Source organism: Amphiprion ocellaris, chromosome 3, assembly GCF_022539595.1.
Source record: "Amphiprion ocellaris isolate individual 3 ecotype Okinawa chromosome 3, ASM2253959v1, whole genome shotgun sequence".
In the NCBI taxonomy this organism is placed as follows: Eukaryota; Metazoa; Chordata; class Actinopteri; family Pomacentridae; genus Amphiprion; species Amphiprion ocellaris.
This window is the reverse complement of record NC_072768.1, coordinates 2,717,691-2,739,318: the sequence shown is the minus strand read 5'-3', so window position 1 is coordinate 2,739,318 and position 21,628 is coordinate 2,717,691. Positions and strand designations below refer to the sequence as shown.

At 39.5% G+C, this 21,628-nt stretch overlaps 1 protein-coding gene across 6 annotated transcripts in view; it reads left to right on the top strand.

The window, feature by feature from the left end:
* Positions 1–21,628, top strand: part of srgap1a (SLIT-ROBO Rho GTPase activating protein 1a) — a 97,085-nt gene that overhangs the window by 54,422 nt on the left and 21,035 nt on the right. For 4 of the 6 annotated variants that reach the window (XM_023281323.3, XM_023281322.3, XM_055007146.1 and 1 more), the window contains exons 6-14: positions 587–715; positions 4,017–4,238; positions 4,788–4,889; positions 12,948–13,145; positions 13,917–14,001; positions 14,992–15,019; positions 17,278–17,383; positions 20,030–20,090; positions 20,902–20,979. In XM_023281323.3, coding sequence (XP_023137091.2) covers positions 587–715; positions 4,017–4,238; positions 4,788–4,889; positions 12,948–13,145; positions 13,917–14,001; positions 14,992–15,019; positions 17,278–17,383; positions 20,030–20,090; positions 20,902–20,979 — 1,009 coding nt within the window. Of the gene's footprint in view, positions 1–586; positions 716–4,016; positions 4,239–4,787; positions 4,890–12,947; positions 13,146–13,916; positions 14,002–14,991; positions 15,020–17,277; positions 17,384–18,046; positions 18,081–20,029; positions 20,091–20,901; positions 20,980–21,628 lie in introns of all 6 variants that reach the window. The other 2 variants (XM_023281325.3, XM_055007137.1) reach the window with 1 other exon arrangement.

The following is a 21,628-nucleotide window of genomic DNA, read 5'->3' as shown; positions in this document are numbered from 1 at the left end:
TTTTCTCTCCCTAACCCAAGTAAAGGAGAAAACACGGTGAATACAGCCAGATGAACAGGTTTTGTTTTCTGAGAATAGGCCTGTTGCCTGTTAAATCTCTGTGGCAAATGATTAAAGTCCACAGGAATGGATTGTTTTTTAGCAGTTTTTCCAGGAATGCGTTTGGGAAGTGTTAAAATATGGATGATTTAGCAGTGTCTGAGTCAGCCCATTGGTCAGTAGATGGTGACTAACTAGCAGCCTCATGCTCGTCTAGTCTGGAGGAAGTGGAGGTTAAAGACAGATGGACGTTGAACTGAAGGACGCAGGATGTTTTTAGTCTGAGTCTTTTTTCTTTCTCCGCTCTTGTTCCTTCTTTTTTTTTTTTAGCTATTTATAACAGAATTTAACTGTTTTCTTCTCTAATGTTTATTGAAAATGTTGTTTTGCCACTAATCCAGTCCCAGCTCTGTGGGTCGCAGCGCGTGCAGAGACATTAAAGCACAATCACTTGTCAAAAGGCAATTCTCCGCTCATTAAATTCATTCCGTCTCGCTCGCTCTGTTGTTGTCTGTTTCTCATTCTTGCCTTCTAATTCTCTCATCAGCGTCAAGCCAAGTACTCGGAGAACAAGCTGAAGTCGATCAAAGCCCGGAACGAGTACCTGCTGACACTGGAGGCGACAAACTCGTCCGTTTTCAAATACTACATCCACGACCTGTCGGACCTGATAGATGTAAGTATGAAAGTGCCAGATTTTGTCAGCTGTGTTCTGAGATAATTTCATCTTCAGTAGAGCGATTCTTTTTGGCCGTTACATAAACAGAGCTCCCACTTTGGAGTCATTTTATGTGACTTTTTCCCATCTGGTGAAGATTTTCGAATGTTTCTTTGTGCTTCTCTTGCAGAAGACGAATTACTGTTCAAGGGTGTTTTGACTGACCTTTAGAAGAGATTTGAATTCATAATCAACGGAGGCTGATGACTTAAGCAGCTGGGCCTAATATAAAAGAGACTTTCGGACACCAGACTGTGGGATGGAAATTACAGTGCAGGACAGAATTAAAGCAGCTTATTAACTTTTGTGATGAAAACCATTCTTTCCTCCTTCCATTCTCCATGTCATTATTGAAATCCCTCTCATTATTTTTAGTTATACTGTGTATTTCTGACATCATGTCACGGTTTTGAATTCATTTTTCCACATCTTTCTGAAAATCTGAATGAAGAGTGGGAGTGACCCTGACCCTGCTTTTGTCATTTCCAGCCGTGATTCATAACTCCATTCACTCCAGAACTCGTTCTGTGCAAACAGATTGCTTTGTTTGACCTTTCTGCTACCACACTGATAAACATGACTTATTTATTATCATGACTCGCCTGGGTTATTATATTTTTTTTGAGAAATAAACTTACTGCACCACTTTCTGTGGTGTTTCTAAGGAAACAGGAGAAGGCCAGGATTTTTTTTTTGCAAGTGTTTGGGGTTTTATATTCCAGACAGGACTGAAGCAGAGAGAGAAATGCAACCTCTATTCAGCGGCATGCTGTGCGCTGAAATTACCCTCTCCCCGCTTTGCTTGCAAGCCTTCACATCTCACCAGGGTGTGTGTGCGTACGTGGCTGTGTGTGGGATGCAGTGCATGTGCAGGCTCAAACACGTTTGTTTATTGATGAAGAGACTTTTTATAGTTGAAAAACAAAGTGTACAAGCAGCAGACTGGTAGTGGCATCGTGTTTGCTGAACCTTCAGGCCATTTTTGGGTTTGTATATGTGTAAACGTGAGTGTGTGTTTGTATTTGCGTGTGCCTGGTGCTTGTGTGTCTTCTGAGTGGAGATCTTGGCCAAGGTTCTAGTTGTTAAAAATCAGCATGAGATCCTGGAGGTAACATTCAGGTTGTGTAACAGCGAGGCAGCACTGCTGGCTCAGAGAGTGCTGGGATGCTTCTATGGAAATTTGTCTTATTTACAGATGAAACAATCTAGCTTTTTTACTGGGTACTGCATGAGTCAGTTATTTGCATATGAAATTCAAGGGTTTGATTAAGTGGTTAGAATGAACTGTTTGGTTTTGAATTGATCGTAATATTGATGTACCTTACACAGCATCAGAAAACATCACTAAGATGGATTCAGCTGGCAGAAATCCTACCAACTACCTTTTTTTGATAATTGTTTGATAATTGTTCACGTTTCAAACAAAAACAACAAAAAGCTCTGTAGGATATCAAACATATTTTGTGGGTTTTTAGCAAATTTTTTCTGGTCACATTTGGCTATAGGAAGCTGTAACAGACTTTTATTTATTTATTTTTTGAACAGTTTCTGATATTTCAAGAACTAATGATTCATCAACATTATTTATGGCAGATTCAGTCAAAAAAAATGACTGTTAGTTGCAGAGTAACGTAGAGTAATGTTAATTTATATATTATTTAAAACCTGACCGATACTGGATTGTGAGACTGTCGCAGATAGCAGTTTTTATTTTGTACAGAATGCTGATACTAATATGTTGGCAGGTATTCTATATGTGCACATATATCTATGCTGTATGTAAGACGTTTTTGAAAAGGGATAAAGATTTTACAAACTGTTAGCGACTATTAGTTAATGATCTGTCTCAATTTGAAAAGTCAGCTTTTATAAAAATCAACATGACTCAGTTTAAAAAAAAAAAATCTTAAAACAAAACTTATATCTCTGGTATGATTTCAGCATCTGGACTGCTGTGTTTTTCGTAGAGAGAAATTAACATCTCATCTATTCAGGATTTAAATTAATGCCTCTGTAGTAAATAAAATAGTGTCTCAGTTCTAACATCTGTCATTTAAGGAATGTATGAAAATAAGACATGTCTTTCTGATTCATCTAAAAGTCAGACTTTTACAGAGAAATTTGTAGCTTTGTGTGGTACATCTCACCTTTTGGGGGGGTTTCTTTTCCTTTCTTTCTTCTCATAAACTTGCTCAAATTTTCAAACAAGTTGCCCTAAAAGCTAAAGCAGTGCTGCTTTATGATACCTTACAAAATATTACAATAAATTTTAGAATATAAAAATGTAAAACTTTCATTAGCCCCCCAGAACAGGTCTAAAACAATGCTTAAATATCAAATTAATAGTAAACAGGATTTGATGCATCACCTCATTCTTCAATCGGTTGACTCTGCACCGATATCTGCTCAGCTGTGATGTGTACTCTGCTGCATGCGCTGCAGACAGTACTTAGGGAGCTGTAAAGAGTCGGAGCCACTCTGCTAAATTATGTGATGAAGCTATTTCTGAATTACCCCAAGTATCTTTTTCTATTCAATTCAATTCAGTTTTATTTATATAGCGCCAATCACAGTCAAACTGTCTCAAGACGCTTTACAGAACCCATATGCTTCTCAGAATCAGAATCAGAATCAGAATGAGTTTTATTGCCATTGTTCATGAGGTTCACAAACGAGGAATTTGACTCGGTGCAATGCTGCTACATTAAACATTTAACAAATAGTAGAGATAAAAATAAAGATAAAGTAAATACTATAATAAAAGCTAACATCTACTATAATAAAAACTAACATCTAAGTACACTGTACAACAAAAAAGTGACTAAGTGAATAAAGTGACCAGTAGCAGCAGGTGGTGGGGGCCACCACATAGTGCAAATATTGTAGTGCAAAAATAGTGATAATTGCTGATGAGTCGGTGCTGAGCTGCTGAACATAGGCACATGTGTGTGTGAGGTAGAGTCATCTAGTGCATTATGCATTATGTTCTGTAACGGCACATTCTGGACAACGTATACACCAATACTAATATGTTTGTGATATGAGCCGATAGTATCAGTTATACTTGGGATCATTTTGTTCCTGAGATGGTGATCATTTTGCTGACATGTAGACCAAAGATTCTTTGTTTCTCTAGCTTTGTAAAACTTTTCCAGGAGACCTGTCTTAGTTTGATATCATTAGTTTTTGTTATAACCATTAATTTTCCTGATTTTCCACCATCAGTAAGATTCACCTGATCCTCTTTTCCTCTGTCCAGTGCTGTGACTTGGGCTACCATGCCAGTCTGAATCGGGCCCTGCGGACCTACCTGTCGGCAGAATACAACCTGGAGACGTCACGGCACGAGGGTCTGGACATCATCGAAAATGCCGTGGACAGTCTGGACCCACGGAGTGACCGACAGAGGTTCATGGAGATGTACCCCACGGCTTTCTGCCCACCGACAAAGTTTGAGTTCCAGCCTCACATGGGAGACGAGGTACGTAGCGCGCTTAACAGTAGTGTTTTGATCATCATATCTAATAATTGTGTATTTGTTCTGGGATGTAAAATTAAATTGGGACACTAAAAATGATCAAAAGTGTATTTCGGGAAACAAAAACCGCTAAAATAAGTTTTGAATTGTTTTGTTTTCCAGCCATGTATTCTCTGCGCTGCAGATACACCAAAGTAAATTTGGAGTTTATTAAAAAAGTCTCAGACTTAATGAGGTCTGATATTCAGTGGCTTAAGTGCAGCTTTTTACTGCGTCTCGGCTGCCGGCTCAGGTTTTATGGGGCACTGAATTTGACAAATCATGTGTTATTCCTCTCCCGGCAGTCATGTAGCTCAGCATGTGTTAAGTTTTACTGTTTGGCTGGCACTACACTGATATCATGTCTGTTTACTAGCTGTTGTTGTGTGGCTGTCTGGATTCATTTGGCAGAAGTCACTGAGGTTTGCCCTGCATCCTGTTTTAACCAGGGCTTACGTGACTTTGTTCCCACAGTAGGTTGAAATTTCAGGTTGTGTTTTCTCTTCCCTCCAGGTGTGTCACGTCTCGGTGCAGCCGCCAGTGAACGGGGAACTCATCCTGAGGTTCCAGCAGCTGCAGTCTCGCCTGGCTACTCTGAAGATCGAAAACGAAGAGGTAAGACAGTGGCACGAATACTGTGAAACCACTGGTTATTTCTGGGCTGGGGTTTAGTTATGCCTCTTTAGCTCTGATTTTGTTGCCTGGCAGAGATTTGTGAGTTTTCTTTGTCTGTAGGTTGCAGAATGCTGATAATTACAGAGAATTAAAGCTGCAAAAGAAAGTTAACTTTAGCCAGAAGTCATCCAAGGTGAGACAGAAACTAGCTGCTGATCTCTGAAGAATCCACACACAGACACACATATACACCCTCTGTATTTTCCTCTCTCTCATGCCCTGCAGGTAGCCATCAAACCCTCTCTGTGAAGCCTCCATTTTTTTTGCTCCCACTGGTAGAATTCACTGCCTCGCTTTTATTTGCACAAACCTGTCCTGCGTCGTTCTTTTTTTTTTGACATCCGAGGTGCATCTTTGCTTCTCGGGCTGTATTGTTTTAATGTGTCTGCAGCATGCTTGAGTAAGTTTTTTTTTTTTATTGAACAAAGGGAAGAAAGGCTGTGACTTCTGCCGGTTCACGGAGTGCAATCACATCCATCAGGCCGGCTCTTGTATCACGTCTGACCTGCTTCCCCTCCATGAGCTCTCAGTGCCTTTTCCTCTTTGTTTTTCTCCCTCCACATCAGTGCGTTTTCTTTCTTTTATCCTTCTACAAAGAAACGTAGGGACGTGTCACTCATCTCCCTCTACGTTCGCTGAGATTTTATATTCCTTTTGATCAAATTGTCAAGTCTTTAGTGAAATTGAGTGAAAATACGTTGACGAGAATGGCCAGTAATGGATGATGCATAACAGTGTTTGGGGCTTATTTCAGTGTTCATGGTCTTTAAGATTTCAGTCTTGATTAATTGGTGGACGCCTGTGGTTATTGATTGTAGCAGCAAGTGTGATTTAGTGCTACAGGTCCCAGAAAAACGGTGGCAGAAAACAGTTCTGAGCAGAAATACTGCCAAAGAATAACAGATGTAAGAGTTGGAAGAGCTCACTGCGTCTGCTTTACTTGTTCAGTATTTAAAACTGCTGCCAGAAACATACAGAAAATAATTTTCATGATGATATCTGTGGCTGTTAGCGACAAATACGTTCTGTTCCGTGACTGCTTTTCAATAAAATCCACTCCACGTTTCACCAGTTGAATGCCTTTAATGTGAAGCCGCATTTGATTTAATTTAACTCAACTCTGATGCAGATATAGAGGAGTGATCAATAAGGATGATGTCAAGGGGATGAAATTAGTTTCAGTTAGATCAGCAGCAGTGTTTAAGTGGATGGTTTACTTCCAAGTAACATCCAAGGTTTCCCAGCAGAAAATGGTGTTGGAACAAGAGGTTTTTTACTTTTCAGTGGTTTATTGTTGTGGAAGAGGGTTAGTTTCTGGCAAATCTTAACCCCTTGACGCTTATTGTCGCGAATTTGCAACATACCGCTTTCATTCAGACTGCAGCTGAGAAAACGTATCCATTCCTCCAATACCGGTTTGTGGCTATTCAATACGTACCTCAGAACCTTTTGCAAGCACTGGTTTCTGGTAGGACCGGTCGGAGTGCGACTTAATTATTATATATCTGTTATTATTATTATTATATATCTGTGTGTCTATGTTCTATGTGTAAAAGATAAATTAACAATCTCCGCTTATTTTAGCATCAGCTGGATAGCAAAAACACACAAAAAAATATTCTTTATTTAATTGAAAATAAATTCAGGGGTAGAGGGGTTAACTGTGTTTAGAAAATCTGAATGTTGAATTACCAATGAAAACTTTAGTACTGGGAGGTAATTAATGGATGCGAATCCCTCTGATGGATTTTGCAGAGGAATAGCAATCATCGGTGCTATGAAACATTTATTTCTCTTTGCAGTATTTAAAACCAACCTCAACATTTGGTCAAAATCCACTCCAAATTGTCACCACCTATGATTACCTTCTACTTTTTCCCCTCATTTTATTTATTATGTCACCCTCAAGGACTTATAAGTTTTCTATAATTTTTCATAGAGTGTTTATTGTTCTGTGGTAGGTTATTTTCTTTTTTTCCTGACCAGGGACAACTGATGCAAATTAGCAGCGAGCTAACTGTGGTGCAATTACTTTAAATTGTCCTCGCTAAATAAATGAAGAAATAAGTTAGTAAATGGTGTTCAATATCAATGAAAATCTTAAGTATAATATCTTATAATTAATCAGGCAAAATGGCGATTATTACTTCCCAAACACGAGGATGTGCTGCTTTATATGACTGTAAACTTAATATTACTGGTTTCTGTCAGAATAGAAGGCAATTAAATGCTGTCTTATGTTGGACTGGATTTGTATTACAAGGTCTTTGAACATTTTATGGACTAATAGAAAAAATGCAAGTGAATCAGTAGAGAAAATAACCCTCAGCTGATGCCCAGTTATTATTGGAAGTGTGGATGTGTTGTTTTATGTTGCGTATCCAGACCAGTCTGGGTCCTGCTGGTGTCATCACAGCTCACACTGCCAGCAGTATGTACAGCATTTCTGCAACTGGGCATATACACATGCACCCCTGTGTGTGTGCCCAGTGTGTGTGTGTGTGTGTGTGTGTGTGTGTGTCTGAGCTGACGAGTCCTGCTTGCTTCATGTCCTTGTCCGCCTGCCTTGCTGAAGCGGATGTCCTGGTGGGTCAGAATTGGAGGGCGCTGCTGCCTCATGTTAGGATCACCAGATGGCCTCTCTTCCTGGGCATGGCGTGCCAGATACATCCTTGAAAAATGAACTTTCAAAGCGCTGTGTCGACCCACAAGCTGCACCGTCAAATGTACGAGAGAGGAGTCTTTATCTGGACAGGAAAAGCTACGAGGCAGCGCTTCATAGAAGTGCAGCTGCTTCCTCAAACCTCTTTGACTCCTGTGAAATGGTGAAAGAAAACATTGCTGAATAATTTACTCGACTTCAGCGGTGGGTGGGGTGCGACATGGGGAGGAGCACTCTGGATTTCACTTTCATTGCAGCGTTGGGGTTCACAGAACCCTGCTGGGTGCCTCGCTGCAGAAATTACTATTTAATTTCTTTCATTAAAAAAGTTTTCTCTCAAAGGACATCATTTGTTTCAGCCTCTCAGTCTGTCAGTGCGGTTTGTCTCTTTTTCACGTTTAATAACCTGCCCATTTAGATCGCATTTGCCTCTGCATGACCCAGAGCTCACACAGGCTAATTTTCCTCCTCTGGATTCAGTCATCTTCTCAGCAAACACACAGGCACATTTAACAGTTATTCTCAAGATGTTTCACACTGAACTCTGGCAATCTAATATCATCTGCTTTGCAGAGAGCGTTTGTTTTTCCTCACATAAATATCAGGGAGGAACATCAAAGCTGTGTGCTCATAGCTGGATGATGAGCAGATTACACTCTTAGTCTGAGGTCTGCTGACAGTTACAGACAGCAGTCCAGCTGCTGAGAGGTGATGGTAGCTCTTCAGTAATGTCTCCTGACTTGGAGAGTGAAAATTATCTGAAAGTGTGTTTGTAAGGGAGATATTAACCCTCATGTAAGGGCACCAAAAAATATTGTTTCCTTGTCTGAAAAAAATCCAAAAATTCAGCAAAAAAATTCCACAAATTGCTGAAAATTTGCAGAATCTTCAGGAAGAAAATTCCAATAATTCCTTAAAAGTTTCCCTTAAAACTATTATTTAAAAAAAAAAAAATGCCCCAAATTTGGCAAGAAAATTCTCAAAAAATGAGTAAAAATCTGCAGGATGACACCGGGGTTAAGAATGAACTTGGTTTACTCACACAGTGAGTGTCGGCCAGAACACCACATGAGGCCAGTTTCTCCAAAGTATTGAAATAAAAGAAGCAGAGACTCAGTTGATTGGTTTTTACTTGCAGTTGTGTTTGTGGTTTTCTACAAGGAAAGGAAATAATAAACATATCTCAATAAACTTAAATCTAAATACATAATCTTACTCCAGTAATACAAGTATTAGACACAAAAATGCAATCAAATGCGCTACAATCATGATGTACCTCTATTCATAAACACCATCAGTTACTCATATTGCTGCTATTTGGAACTTATTAACTTAGAACTTCCTGTGTTACGTTTCATAATAAAATACTCTTGCTCTATAAACATGGACACGCTCTTATTCTGAAACCGTAAATTCCGCATACAGAGCAGCAGCAACTTAACACTTGTAACTTCAGACGGCAAAAACTTATTCTCATTACATTCCTGGCCTAACAAAGGCACAGTGCAGTAACAGCTCAAGCCAAAGAATAAACATATAATAATGAACTTCATGTGACATGCATTAACTTGCTGCACGTTTACATATAACTCTTAATAAACGTATCATTGCCACGGTGCCGGCTCATTAGCATAATAAACATGTACAGAAACACATGGCACTAAATGGAACAGAGAAGGAATCGAACAGTATTTCAACATAAACAACCTTGATATATATAACTTTGGGACCTTTTCTACAGTGTTGAATGGAATTATTTTAGTTTTTGACAGTACAGATGTTCTTTCCAGTTAAGTGAACGTTGACCATTACTAGACTGATTCTCTGCCTACTTGTGAAATAGTGATATCACACTGTAGGAAATACTTGAGTCATGGTTCAGGATTAAAAAACCAGCATACTTAACTCCATCTCAGGGACTTTCTCCAGGTCCGCTGTGCAGCTGCAGGGACTAATGGGCAGCATATCCACCGAGTCTCTCTAAGAGCTCCGTTGTAATTAAACCCAGCAGTGAACACTGGTAACTATTCGTGTGCTGAATAATGGATAAACTCAACAGCTTTTTCACTGGGAGCGATTCTCTCGCATGCATGGCTCCTGTCTTCATGATGACAGCTGGGCCTCTCGGCTCCATGGGGGCCACCCGGGATGAAGCTGCCAGGGACGTAGGGAGAGGGATCCCAAACACACTCAGAAAGTCTAACTAATGACTGCATGTCACAATGACTTACCTGTTTTAGGGACCTGGCGTGGAGAAAGGTTCACTGCATTCATTTAAAGTAGCAGTGCCTTGTACATTTTCCTATTTCAGCTGTAGTTCAGCTCTCTGAACCCCAAGCCATTTCTTCCTCCTGCCACTTTTTTCATCATTGTGGCCTCATTTTCACTGGAATGTACGGTCCTGCACCTCTGTGGAAACAGCGCAACCTCGATTAAAAGTACAGAAAACTCAATGCAATGCCAGAAGTTTTGCCACGTCACTGTTGGTCACAGCTTAGTCTTCTCAATTGCGGTTAGGAGTGCTGAATATTTTGGTTTTTGCAGAATCTGGTTAACCCTGGTGTCGTCCTGCAGGTCAAAATTGACCTGGTTTAAAGTTTGAAAATGTGGGGAAAAAAACAATATTTTCACAGTGAAACTTCTGATATCAACATTTTTGGGAAATCTTTGAACATTTTTTGGTGGAAAAAAAGAAATGTTAAAAATGACATGATTTTTATGTGAATGTTCTTAAAGAAAATATTAGAAGTTTTACTGATATATATGGAATTACTTTAGATATTTTTAGGATTTTTTTTTTTGAAGATTTTTACTAATTTTTTGAAAATATTTACAAGAATTTTCTTGCCAAATTTGGGGGCTTTTAAAAAAAAAATAAAACTTTTAAGGGAAACTTTTAAGGAATTATTGGAATTTTCTTCCTGAAGATTTTGCAAATTTTCAGAAATTTGGGGATTTTTTTTTGCTGAATTTTGGGATTTTTTTTCAGACAAGGAAACTATATGTTTTGGTGCCCGTAAATGAAGACAACAGGAGGGTTAAAGTAAACATTTTTTATTTTGGCAATTTTTTAAATTTTTTGAGACATGGAGAGTAATTTTTTTAAATTAAATATTTGGATTTTAAGCAGTTTTTTGTGTGTTTTCAATAGATGATTAAGGGCCATTGTGAAGTTTGAAATGTGATCATTCTATCAGATAAATGGTGTAAATTGGTGATTGTTTAAAAGAAAAGAGGCCTTTCCGACCTGTTTGTGGGTTTTTGGATTCAGAGGGTTAAAAGGTTAGTTTTTTGTTTAAAAAAGCTTCATGGTTATTTGAGATTCCTTTTACATGCTGTCTTTACCGGTGTTCCAACCTGCAGTGTGTTTCTACCTCATGATGAGAGGGATAACTCTGTAATTACGTCCACGTTGTGTACCCGATCGTGTGTGTCAGCGCTGTAATCCATTACAGTCACACATGAAAGCTGTGAAGTCTTCTTTGCTTTTTAGATGTTGGGGTTTTTTTCAGTTTTGAAGGGGAAATGAGTCACACGTCAATAATCCTCTGTTGTGTTTCCACCAGGAATCCACTCTGGTCTTTCATTACCAGTGAAGCCACTTAATAATGGGGAAATAGGGTCACTTCTACTTTACCATTAAGAATAATTAGGAGGAATTCCAGCTGCGTTTCACTCAGAGCCTCATTGACCTGTGGTGACTTTTTTAAAACACACACTATTGAACAGAGATGCTCACAGAAGTTCACTTTTCCCCCCAGAGTGTCTCCATCAAATGCAGAGGAGCATTTTGCTGCTTTTTCCAGAGGGGTGGTGTCTTTACATCAGCTGGGCCTCTTTGCCTCTGCAGCTTTTCCACATCAGTGATTCATGGTCACACTTGACAGTCTTTAGATTCTTCCTCCTTGTCTCTCTTTTATTTTTGTCTTTCTCTCTGTAGCTTTTTCTTCTTACACTGCAAATATCCCCAGCGCACATACGCCTATGTTAAGATTATCTTCATAAAATGCATAAATAGAGAATGAATTTAGAGACTTTGACTAATTTTGATAATGTCATCATTGAAAATTATTCATGACAGGTGATATTACTTCAAATAAAAGACTTCTTTTTTTGTAAGGGCTCTTCATCTGTCCTTAGGAAATTAAAAAAAGAAAGAAAAGAAATGTATACACATAAAGCTGCATATAGTGACTGTTTCTTCAGAAAATTACATATTGGCTTGTGTAATTTGAAGACTATTTTTCTGTAATAGCAGTATTATATAATAATACAATAATTATAGTACAATTCTTCCTTTTTTCCTTAATATAAACAGTTATAATTTAATTTTTCCGATAAACTGCAGCATCACATCTGTTTATTCAAATATTTTTTCTTCAAAGAATTATATTTCTTTATAAAATTACATATTGGCCTGCGGGATTTAAAGACTGTGTTTTTTATGTCATAATAATATATAATAATATAATAAATGTAATACAATTCTTCGCTTGTTTTCACCACATAACCAGATTTTCTCTATTTACTTAATATTCTGATTTTTTTCCATGAAATTGCAGCATCATATCTGTTTTTTCAAAGTATTTTTTCCTTCATAACAGTTATATATTGACTTGTGTAATTTGAAGACTTTTTTTCTAATTTTTTTCTATAATAACTGTAATATATAATAATCTAATAATTATAATACAGTTCTTGTTTTGTCTTCGTAATATTACCAGTGTTTCTCTTTTCACTTAACATCTTTCTATTAAATTCCACTGCCACATCTGTTTCTTCAAGTTATTTTTTCCTCATCCACACAATCAGGTTAAGCGTCTTTAACTGTTGTGTAGCTCTTATAAATGCATCTATCCTCCCATTCGTGTGTCATCATATAATGGAGACTGTCGTGGTCTGCAGCACTTGGGCCGGTTGAACATTTTTGCAGTAAGTGGCGGAGCACAGTCGGCCGTGTCCTGGTGTTTGGGAGAATCACTGTTGACAGGGATGAGGCGGTTATGGAAATGAATGTTCAAAGCTTGCGACTGATCGTACCATCTCCAGCAGACACTGTTCATCTCTGGTCCCTCTGAGTGCATTCAAATTGATTGCTTTTGGCAGGGAGTCACGTTTAACAGCCAGTGGAATTTTAGGCATATGCATCCTGTCAGAAAGCGCCTGAATTTTTCAGAGCGTCGTGGGATAGATAGAGTGGTTTTTAGGGAGTGCGATGAAACGGGCTGCTGTGTACGCTGGGACGGTAACATGCTGATAGTGAAGAGATGACATCAAGCTTTTAAGTTGGTTCGCTGTGAGCAATTCTTCAACTTAACTTCCCTCCGTTTCCGCAGATCAAAAAGACATCAGAGGCCACCCTGACCACCATCCAGGACATGGTGACCATCGAAGACTACGATGTGTCCGAGTGTTTCCACCACAGCCGGTCCACGGAGTCGGTTAAGTCCACTGTGTCGGAGACGTACCTCAGCAAACCCAGCATTGCCAAGAGGAGGGCCAACCAGCAAGAGACGGAGCAGTTCTACTTCATGGTGAGTGCAGTTCAGACAGAGCATCAAGTGAAGTCATCCAAAAAGCAACAGAAATTGACCCAAAGTGCTTTCAATTGGAGATAAAGCACTGATATGACAAATTTACCTGATTAATTTACATATTAAGGTAAATACCCTGCAATATTAAAGAGAGAAACCCAATGATTCCCTTTGATTTGGTGTCAGTGGAGAGGAAGAACTTATTTTTTACAAGGAGAAACCTCTAGCAGAACCAGGCTGAGGGAGGACAAGCATCTGCCTTGACCTGTTGGGGTGAGGGTAAGGGGGACAGAAAAATGTTGAGGAAAGAGATATATTTTTATCTAAACTGACAGAAATCTCTCAGACTGCTTTAAAGTATCTTTGCTTTTTGCCCTTAGATTTTTTTTTCAAAAGAAGCAGAAACATCAGATTATTAACTCAAAAATCTCTCAAATGACTCTGAGAACATAAAGTCAAACCTTTTATCTGCACTTGAATGTGCTTAATTTGTGCATGTAAATTCTAATTGACTTGGGAGTCTGTATCTCATGCATCCTTTGAAATCTCTGATCAGCTGGCAGAGGGGCAGCTCTCCCAAAATATTTCCATTTTGTAAAGCTAACTGCTATCTTGTTCCAGTCTGAAGACAGACATGCTCTGATAAAGGCTTTAAAAAGGCTCTCGGCGTGTCCTTTGCCCTTGACTGCCTTATCATAGATTGCTGTCTTAAGAGCGGGTGCTCTGGCTGGCACTCAGGGCCGCCGTGTAATTACTCTCAATTCTCCACAGAAATTCCGTGAGTTTCTGGAGGGAAGTAATCTCATCTCCAAACTGCAGGCCAAACACGACTTGCTGAAGAGGACACTCGGTGAAGGTACAGTCAGCCTTTAAACTTGCCCTCCTCACTTTCCCACTGCTCTTGTTCTCATAGCATATATATTCTCCAACCAAAATCAGGACAAATTTTCCCTAAATAGCTGTTAAATTCTGTCTGTTTTAGTTTCTGCTGCCTTACCCAAGTAATATTAGCCTTCTCCATGGCAAACTTCCCATTGTTTGCCTGCTTTTTCCACGAGTCAAAGCTCCTAGATGGTAATCTGGGTTTTAGCCAGGCAAGCCAGAGCTGAGGGGGATTGTGAACTTGTATTATCCGTCTTAGTGATTGATTTGCTCCTAACTCAATGGACCGCCATGTATTAGAGGGGTGGCGGTCATTACTCCCCTTGTTCTACATTGGTGGGATCTCCTGAAGGCATTGGCGAGTATCTGTCAGTCATTGTGCTAACCAGCAGTCCTGGTGGTCTCCGTCAAGCTGTCCGCTAATGAATCCATCCCAAGGAAGGAGAGAAAAGCCTCCTGCTTCTCCCACACACTCCTTAATCATATTGTTGTCAATGAGCTGAAGTACAGTGTGAGTCACTCAGGCACAGAGACAGGTCATATCCTGTTCATGGGAGCAGATGGCCACACATTTATAACTTCTCCTGTTCTCCAAAACCATTTGGAAGCTATTTTGTGCTTAATCTTACTTGTCCAAACCTGCAGCTCTGTGTATTCCTATAATGATTAGTGTGTCTGTGCACCTACGTAATCTGTATACGTGCAACTGTGTCCTGGTAGATGTTTGTGCTGTAATTGTAATGGAGCTAAAGTGTTGTCTCTGTGCACGTTATGAGATCGTGTGTGTGTTTGTAGGCGTGTATACAGGTTCTGTTTGTCTTGCTCAAGAGGCCAGCGGTTGTGGACAGATGGCAGGCTTCAAATGCTTCACTAACCGTGTGCACAATTCACCGCAGGGACCTCAGACACGGGTCCCGACATGTCCACACAACTAACTTCAGCCTTTTTTCTCTCCTAACTGCAGGCCACAGAGCTGACTACATGACCACAAGGTAAAATACACACTTACGCACACATGTTGGCACCTGTGCATATTGGAGATACAAACCCAGACGGCTGTCTTTCCAGCAGTGACACAAACTGTTGTGTTGCACCTCATCTAGGCAACAACAGTTTGCCTTGGGGAATTCTCTTCTGAACCCGTGTGATTATGAAAGCAAAGGAATTATACAATTTATCATATATTTTCAAACACATTGTCATTAATGTGTGGAATTTGCATATTACATCAGAGCCCATTTTGTTAACTTGCTTTGCATTTTGTAATATTTTTGATAAGAAATTGTAGTATTTTTTTCTGAAGAATCAGCATATTTTACTTAATTTAATGTAAAAAAAAAAAAAATCTACTGAAAAAATTATCCTACCATTTGCCCCGAGTCGTCATTCAGCAAAGACGAGTAAATTCATTTAACTTTGTTGTTTTTTTTATTTTTAAAGAAAACAATCAACCTTGAAATCTATTTAACCTTCATAAAAGAAACAAGAATAATGCCACTCTCTCAAAGTTAGCTAAAAAAGCTACAGTTTGAAAGCCATACATTTGAAATACAAAACATCGCCTCCCTTTAAGACTCCTTCCAAATCCACTCCTCCAAAACACGTGAACGTGCGCTGTCAGTTGGAGGATTAATCCATGGAGAGGGTGTTGGTGGGAAGAGGAGTGCTAGGCATTACCTCATGTCTAAAAGCACACAAATAGGCTACATCACCGCATTTGCAAAATGTCCTGTTAAAAGCCAATACAGACGAAGATAAGATAAATACCGTCAAACAACACTTGCACACAATTAGGCTACAATGCAGACAGGCGACAAAGATATATACAGATATGTGTAAACATGCTGTCATGAAACTGGAGAAGGATGGAGACCACAATGAAAGACCATAGAGTGTCTGTAAATGAAGGACGTAGCGACTGGGATGCCACCCACTGGTTTGTGGACGACCGTCTGAAGCCTCCAGTTTGGAATTCTGTCCAAATGTCACGAGCGAGGAGAATCGGAGACTGTCAATCACAACATCCATGCCCTAAAACATACCTGGCTTTATCATCTGTTTTACTCTAAATGAGACAATATTTTACTAAATGAACATCACGATTGTCATAAAACCAGCTATTAACACCACAAACTCATTAGCAGAATGTTTACTGAGGTGGCAGATTAAAAGAGAAGTAGGGTCATTTTCCGATAGACTTGTGTATGATTGCACTTCTTTTTGAAGTTGCCCCCTGCTGGACGGTTAAATACATGCAAGTTTTAGGTACTTGTATATCGGCTTTACTTTTCAGAACCATCCATCTTTTAAATACAGTCCATGTGAAAGATGCACAGATGTTGGAGGTTTAGATTGAACTGCGGAATATTACTGCACATTATCTGCTGTTATCTCTAGCAATGTATCTGCATGTTCTTGTGGAAGGCTTGTCTCGTGGCCTTTGTTTTTATCATCAGAACACTTGATTTGTTGATTATTGTTGGGACGTTCAGAGATTTTCAAGAAATGTCTCTCGACTACATTGCATACTCTAGCTTTAACATTATATAGACTAAAATATAAAAAAGAAAATTATCATTGACAGAAATAATTGTTAGGAGCAGCCTTGTAAATAGAGATTAACACCAGTTTCTAAATGTCTTTCACATTGGTATGTTATTTGCTGAATCCTTGCTGGAGTGCGTAATGACAGTTTTATTCAAATTGCAAAGAATTGATTTGTGTGTGTATGTGTGTGTGCGTGCGTGTGTTGATATTTAAAACACCTTCAGGCCTTTCCAGTTAAAATGTTTTGTCACTATGATTGAGCAGCAGAGGCAACCAAAGTCCCAGACTCTTTTTATCTCAGTCCTACAGGTCACCAGAAGCCAAACTGCATTAAGTCACACACTCCGACACACACATTGACACAAACTAATGGAGGCTGTCCCCTGCAGGGCCTGTCATGAGGTGGATGCTGACACATTCGATGCTCCCAGCGGGTCTGACATTTCACTGGCCTGCGATATCTTATGCAGAAAGAAATGAAAAGATTATAGAGAAAAAGTTCTTCCGTGGGTTTCAACGGTGTCTGAAAATACCCTTATTCACTTGTCTATCATGTGGAGTTTGAAGGGTTTTAAGATTAGTCAGCCTCAGCTTCAGTTTTTGAAGGACGTAGAGGTGATTGGAGAACAGGCGCACAAAGATAAACCACTTGAGAATGAAAACTGCTTTATTTGCTTCTTCTAACGCATTCTTTGTATTCTAGACATCCCAATGGGCCACTCAGAAGCCACACTGGCACTCGGCGGGCTAGACCCCGCTCTGTTTTTAATGTTAGGTTATTTAATGGCAATTTGGAGTCATTTATCAAGGTACTGATTACCAGTCTGCCTCTCGACTTTGCTGCTCCTCCTATCTATTTTCTGTCTTGCTCTGGCTTTCTGGCCATTTTGGTGGGTTCCCCCAAAGCATCTTAGCTTTTGATTTATCGTTTACCAACAAAAACAACAACATATTTGCGCTAAGATGGATTCTGGAAACCTTCCTCATGAGTCAGTGAGCTCTGGCGGTCTGAGATGTCGGGGTGGCATTGATAGATCTGGAGGGCTGCGGGAGGAGAGGAGCAGCAGTTGGAGGGATAATTGTTTGTCTCCGTCAGCTCCCCTGACTCACTGCTGACCTGGCATCGCCGAGCCGCTCTGGCAGAGATATTCTCTCTCCGCCTCCTCCAGAGTGAGAGCAGAGGCCAGTGAAAACAGCAGGATAAATGGCAGTCAGGGAGCGGATGCCAAACTGATAAGGTGTGCTGCCTCCCTCCTCCGGCCTCTTCACCACCTCTCGCTGGTGGCCGTGTCCAGCCCCGCCTGGTCCTGTCCAGTTCCCACTGTTTTCTTTTGGGTTTGGTGCCAGCACAGAGTGGAATGAAGGGGCGCTCCTTAGTAAAAGCTTTGGTGGGCAGCTCCTAATCTGGATCTTGCTTTTTTCTCTCTCTCTTTCTCTCTCCATCTCTGTCTCTTGCAACATTTTCTCTGTAGCCGTGGACGACGGAACTCACACACTCGACATCAGGTAGACACTCTGAGGCGTCTTTGGGGACCCGTGCTGCTTGCCTTCGCTCATTTTCCTGATCTGTCCTGCATTAACAACATTTTCACTTCATTTTGTGCTTGTGTGTTTAATAATGACCTGACCTTTGTGAGCACACTCAGACAGACTGAACTGAAGAGAGACGTCCAAATCGCAGTTGAATGTAACTGATAAAACACAGTCTTCCTAGTCTTACATGCCCAAAGAGACTGGGGTCAGGGGTGTCAAACTTATTTTAGTTCAGGTTCCACATTCAGCCCAATTTGATCTGAAGCGGGCCGGACCAGTAAAATCACAGCATAATAACCTAGAAATAACCACAACTCTAAATTTTTCCTTCAGTACATTCTGAAAATGTTCACATTTAAGGAATTATCTTTTTACAAAACATCATGAACAACCTGAAATTTCTGAATAAAAATAAGTTCAATTTCAAAATCATTATGCCTAAATTTATCATTTACAAGTTATAACTGCCAGATCAGAGTGTCTACAAAGACACAAAACATTTAGTCAGAGGAATCTGGAACTGAACAATATAGTATTTTACGTAATGATCAAAACGACAAAAGTCAGACAAAAAAAAGACAAAAATAAGACAAAATATGAAAAAAATGAGATATAAAGCAACAAAAAAATGGACAAAATACAGGCGTGACAAAAAAAAAGACAAAATGACAAAAACGAGACAAAAAACGACTAAAGCAAAACACAAAATGACAAAAGCAAGGTAAAAAAACAAGCGAGACAAAAAGATAACACAAAACGACAAAAACAAGAAACAACAACAAAAGTCAGACAATTACAATGTTACAATTTGCAGTTAATGTCTTCTCTGTAATTTTTACACTTTACAAAGTCGTCCCAGGAGCCAGACTGGACCCTCTGGAGGGCCGCTTTTGGCCTGCAGGCCGCATGTTTGACACCCCTGCATTACATAACCTATCTACACCCAGACCTGCGCCTCAACCCTGGCAGCCCCACTCCAACAATAGCTAGTCGATTTTGGCATCGTTGTTGTGTTTGAACCCATTGTATACCCCTGAGGGCTGTAAACAGATCCACTGTATCATTAAAAGCATGTACCGAGTCCCTGTCCAGCGCTGAGTCGCAGGAGCAGCTGGCACTGATGCAGGACAAGAGTGCCGTCCACGTCTAAGTGCGTGAGAGGAATGTGTTTTCTGTCAAGGAGACGCTGACTCTCCCTCTCATCTCCCCACTTCTGCCCGGAGCTCGACGCCGAGTGTGCAGCTCTTTAGATAAGCTCTCGTTAATTTAAACACAGCCCCAGACAAAGTGTATTAACAGCACTGGAAGCCAATTTGAAATGTACTGGACAACAAGTTTGTTCACGCTTGTTGTACTCGGTGAATATTATGGGAGACTGGGCATGAAATAACAAAAAGGAAGTGAAGTCAGATCAGTCTGTCTCAGTAAAGTCACACTCATGTTTTATCTAAACTCACCCACTTCACTTACACCGGGTGTGCATGTTTATATGTGTTTGATGTCACTTCCTGTAAGAGCCCAACCAATACATTATTATTACCTTGTTTGTCCATGTGGGATTATCAAATATCTTCCAGTATCAGCACCGGAAGAGCAACAATAATTCATGTTTCACATTTTTACAACACTGTTTTCAAAATATATACAGTTCATTTACATTTACTGTGAAAGAAATGTATTGAAATCTTAAAATTATTTTTAAAAAAGGTCATTTTCCAAATGATAAATACTATAACTCAAAATATCCTCATCACAGAATGTCAATTTTCTGTGTTTATGTAAAGAAAAATAAGTTATATTTGCAAAAATATCATGTCAGTTGTAAGAAATTCAGTATTGGTCAGGCTCTAGCTTGTATGCATGTACCGTAAGTGCAAATTATACGTGATCTGATGTGGTTTTTGTTTACTTTGCATTCACAGGACTCCGGACAAGCTATCCCCCGTGTGGTTGAAAGCTGTATTCGCTACATAAATTTGTATGGTGAGTCAGCTGTCGCCACTTCAATTAAACAATCATAAATTGATCACCATTATATGTGTGTATATTTTATTATTATATATATTAAGTGCAACCTTTATAATTTTTGTCTCTATCTGGGTTTGGTTAAAAGCACCATTTCAGCAGTTTTCCAGGCATTCGTTGTTTGGGCGTGTTTGTAGCATTTCATCTCTGCTCCACTTCAGTTGCTGTTCTGGGAACATGCAGATGCCGTCCTGTTTACAGTGATACAGCCTTTTCCAAACTGCTTCCCAAACACACTGGGAGACGAAGGAATTGGCCTCGCACGAGTGATGACTTTGAATTTTACTTTTTTTAAGCTAGATTGAAAAAGATTTTTGAAGACGTGACAGAAGCGGGAGCTTAGTGTTTGCCGGGTCGACGGCTGCATCTTATCAGGCAGCCAACCGATGGCGTTCAGAGAGACGCCTAAAAGGAGGCAAACAGCTGACTAATTACGCTCCGTCCCGACTTTTGACCTCTCCCCTTATTAAGTCCTAATCCAAGCTGGAAGACACTTCAGTAGAGCTTGATTGCGGTCTCCCTGACTCATTATTATCTTTAATTAGCAAAACGAAGGGGCTTAACGAACAGGATGTGCCTTTTAGGTTCAACGAAAGAAGCTTTATTTGCTGAGTAAAGGAATTATTTTTTTCTCTCTCTCTCTATATATATCTATCTCTATATATGATCGTCAGGGTGAACTTCTGAGCTTGTGGAGTATGTCTTTGCTTTTCTTTGCCTCTTGATTCTGATTCTTCCTCACTCACTTTCCTTTGTTTTCTTTGTACAGGTCTCCAACATCAAGGAATATTTCGTGTATCTGGATCCCAGCTGGAAGTCAATGACATCAAGAACTCATTTGAGAGAGGTACAAGAATCTGTTAAATAACTCAGGGGTGTCAAACTCATCTTAGTTCAGGTTCCACATTCAGCCCAATTTGATCTCCAGTGGACCGGACCAGTAAAATCACAGCATAACAACCTATAAATAACCAGAACTCCAAATTTTTCCTTTGTTTTAGTGCAAAAATGTTCACATTTAAGGAATTATCTTTTTACAAAACATCATGAACAACCTCAAATTTCTGAAGAAAAATAAATTCAGTTTCATCAACATTCAGCCTCAGTTTATCATTTCCACATTACAACCTACAGATCACAGAGTGTCGACAAAGAAACACATTTAGCCACAGCTATCTGGAACTGATGATATAGCATTTTACTTTATGATCAAAATGACAAAAATCAGACAAAAAAAGACAAAAAACAACAAAAACAAGACAAAATATTACAAAGATGAGACACAAAATGACCAAAAATGAGACAAACGACACAAAACGAAATAAAAAAGAGACAAAAAAATTGACCAAAAAAGTTGCAAAGCGACAAAAAAATGGACAAACGACAAAAACGAGAGAAAAAATTACATAAATGACACGAGACAAACGAGACAAAAAATGACAAAAGTGGGAAACAAAATGACAAAAAAAATAGACAACACAAAACGACAAAAACGA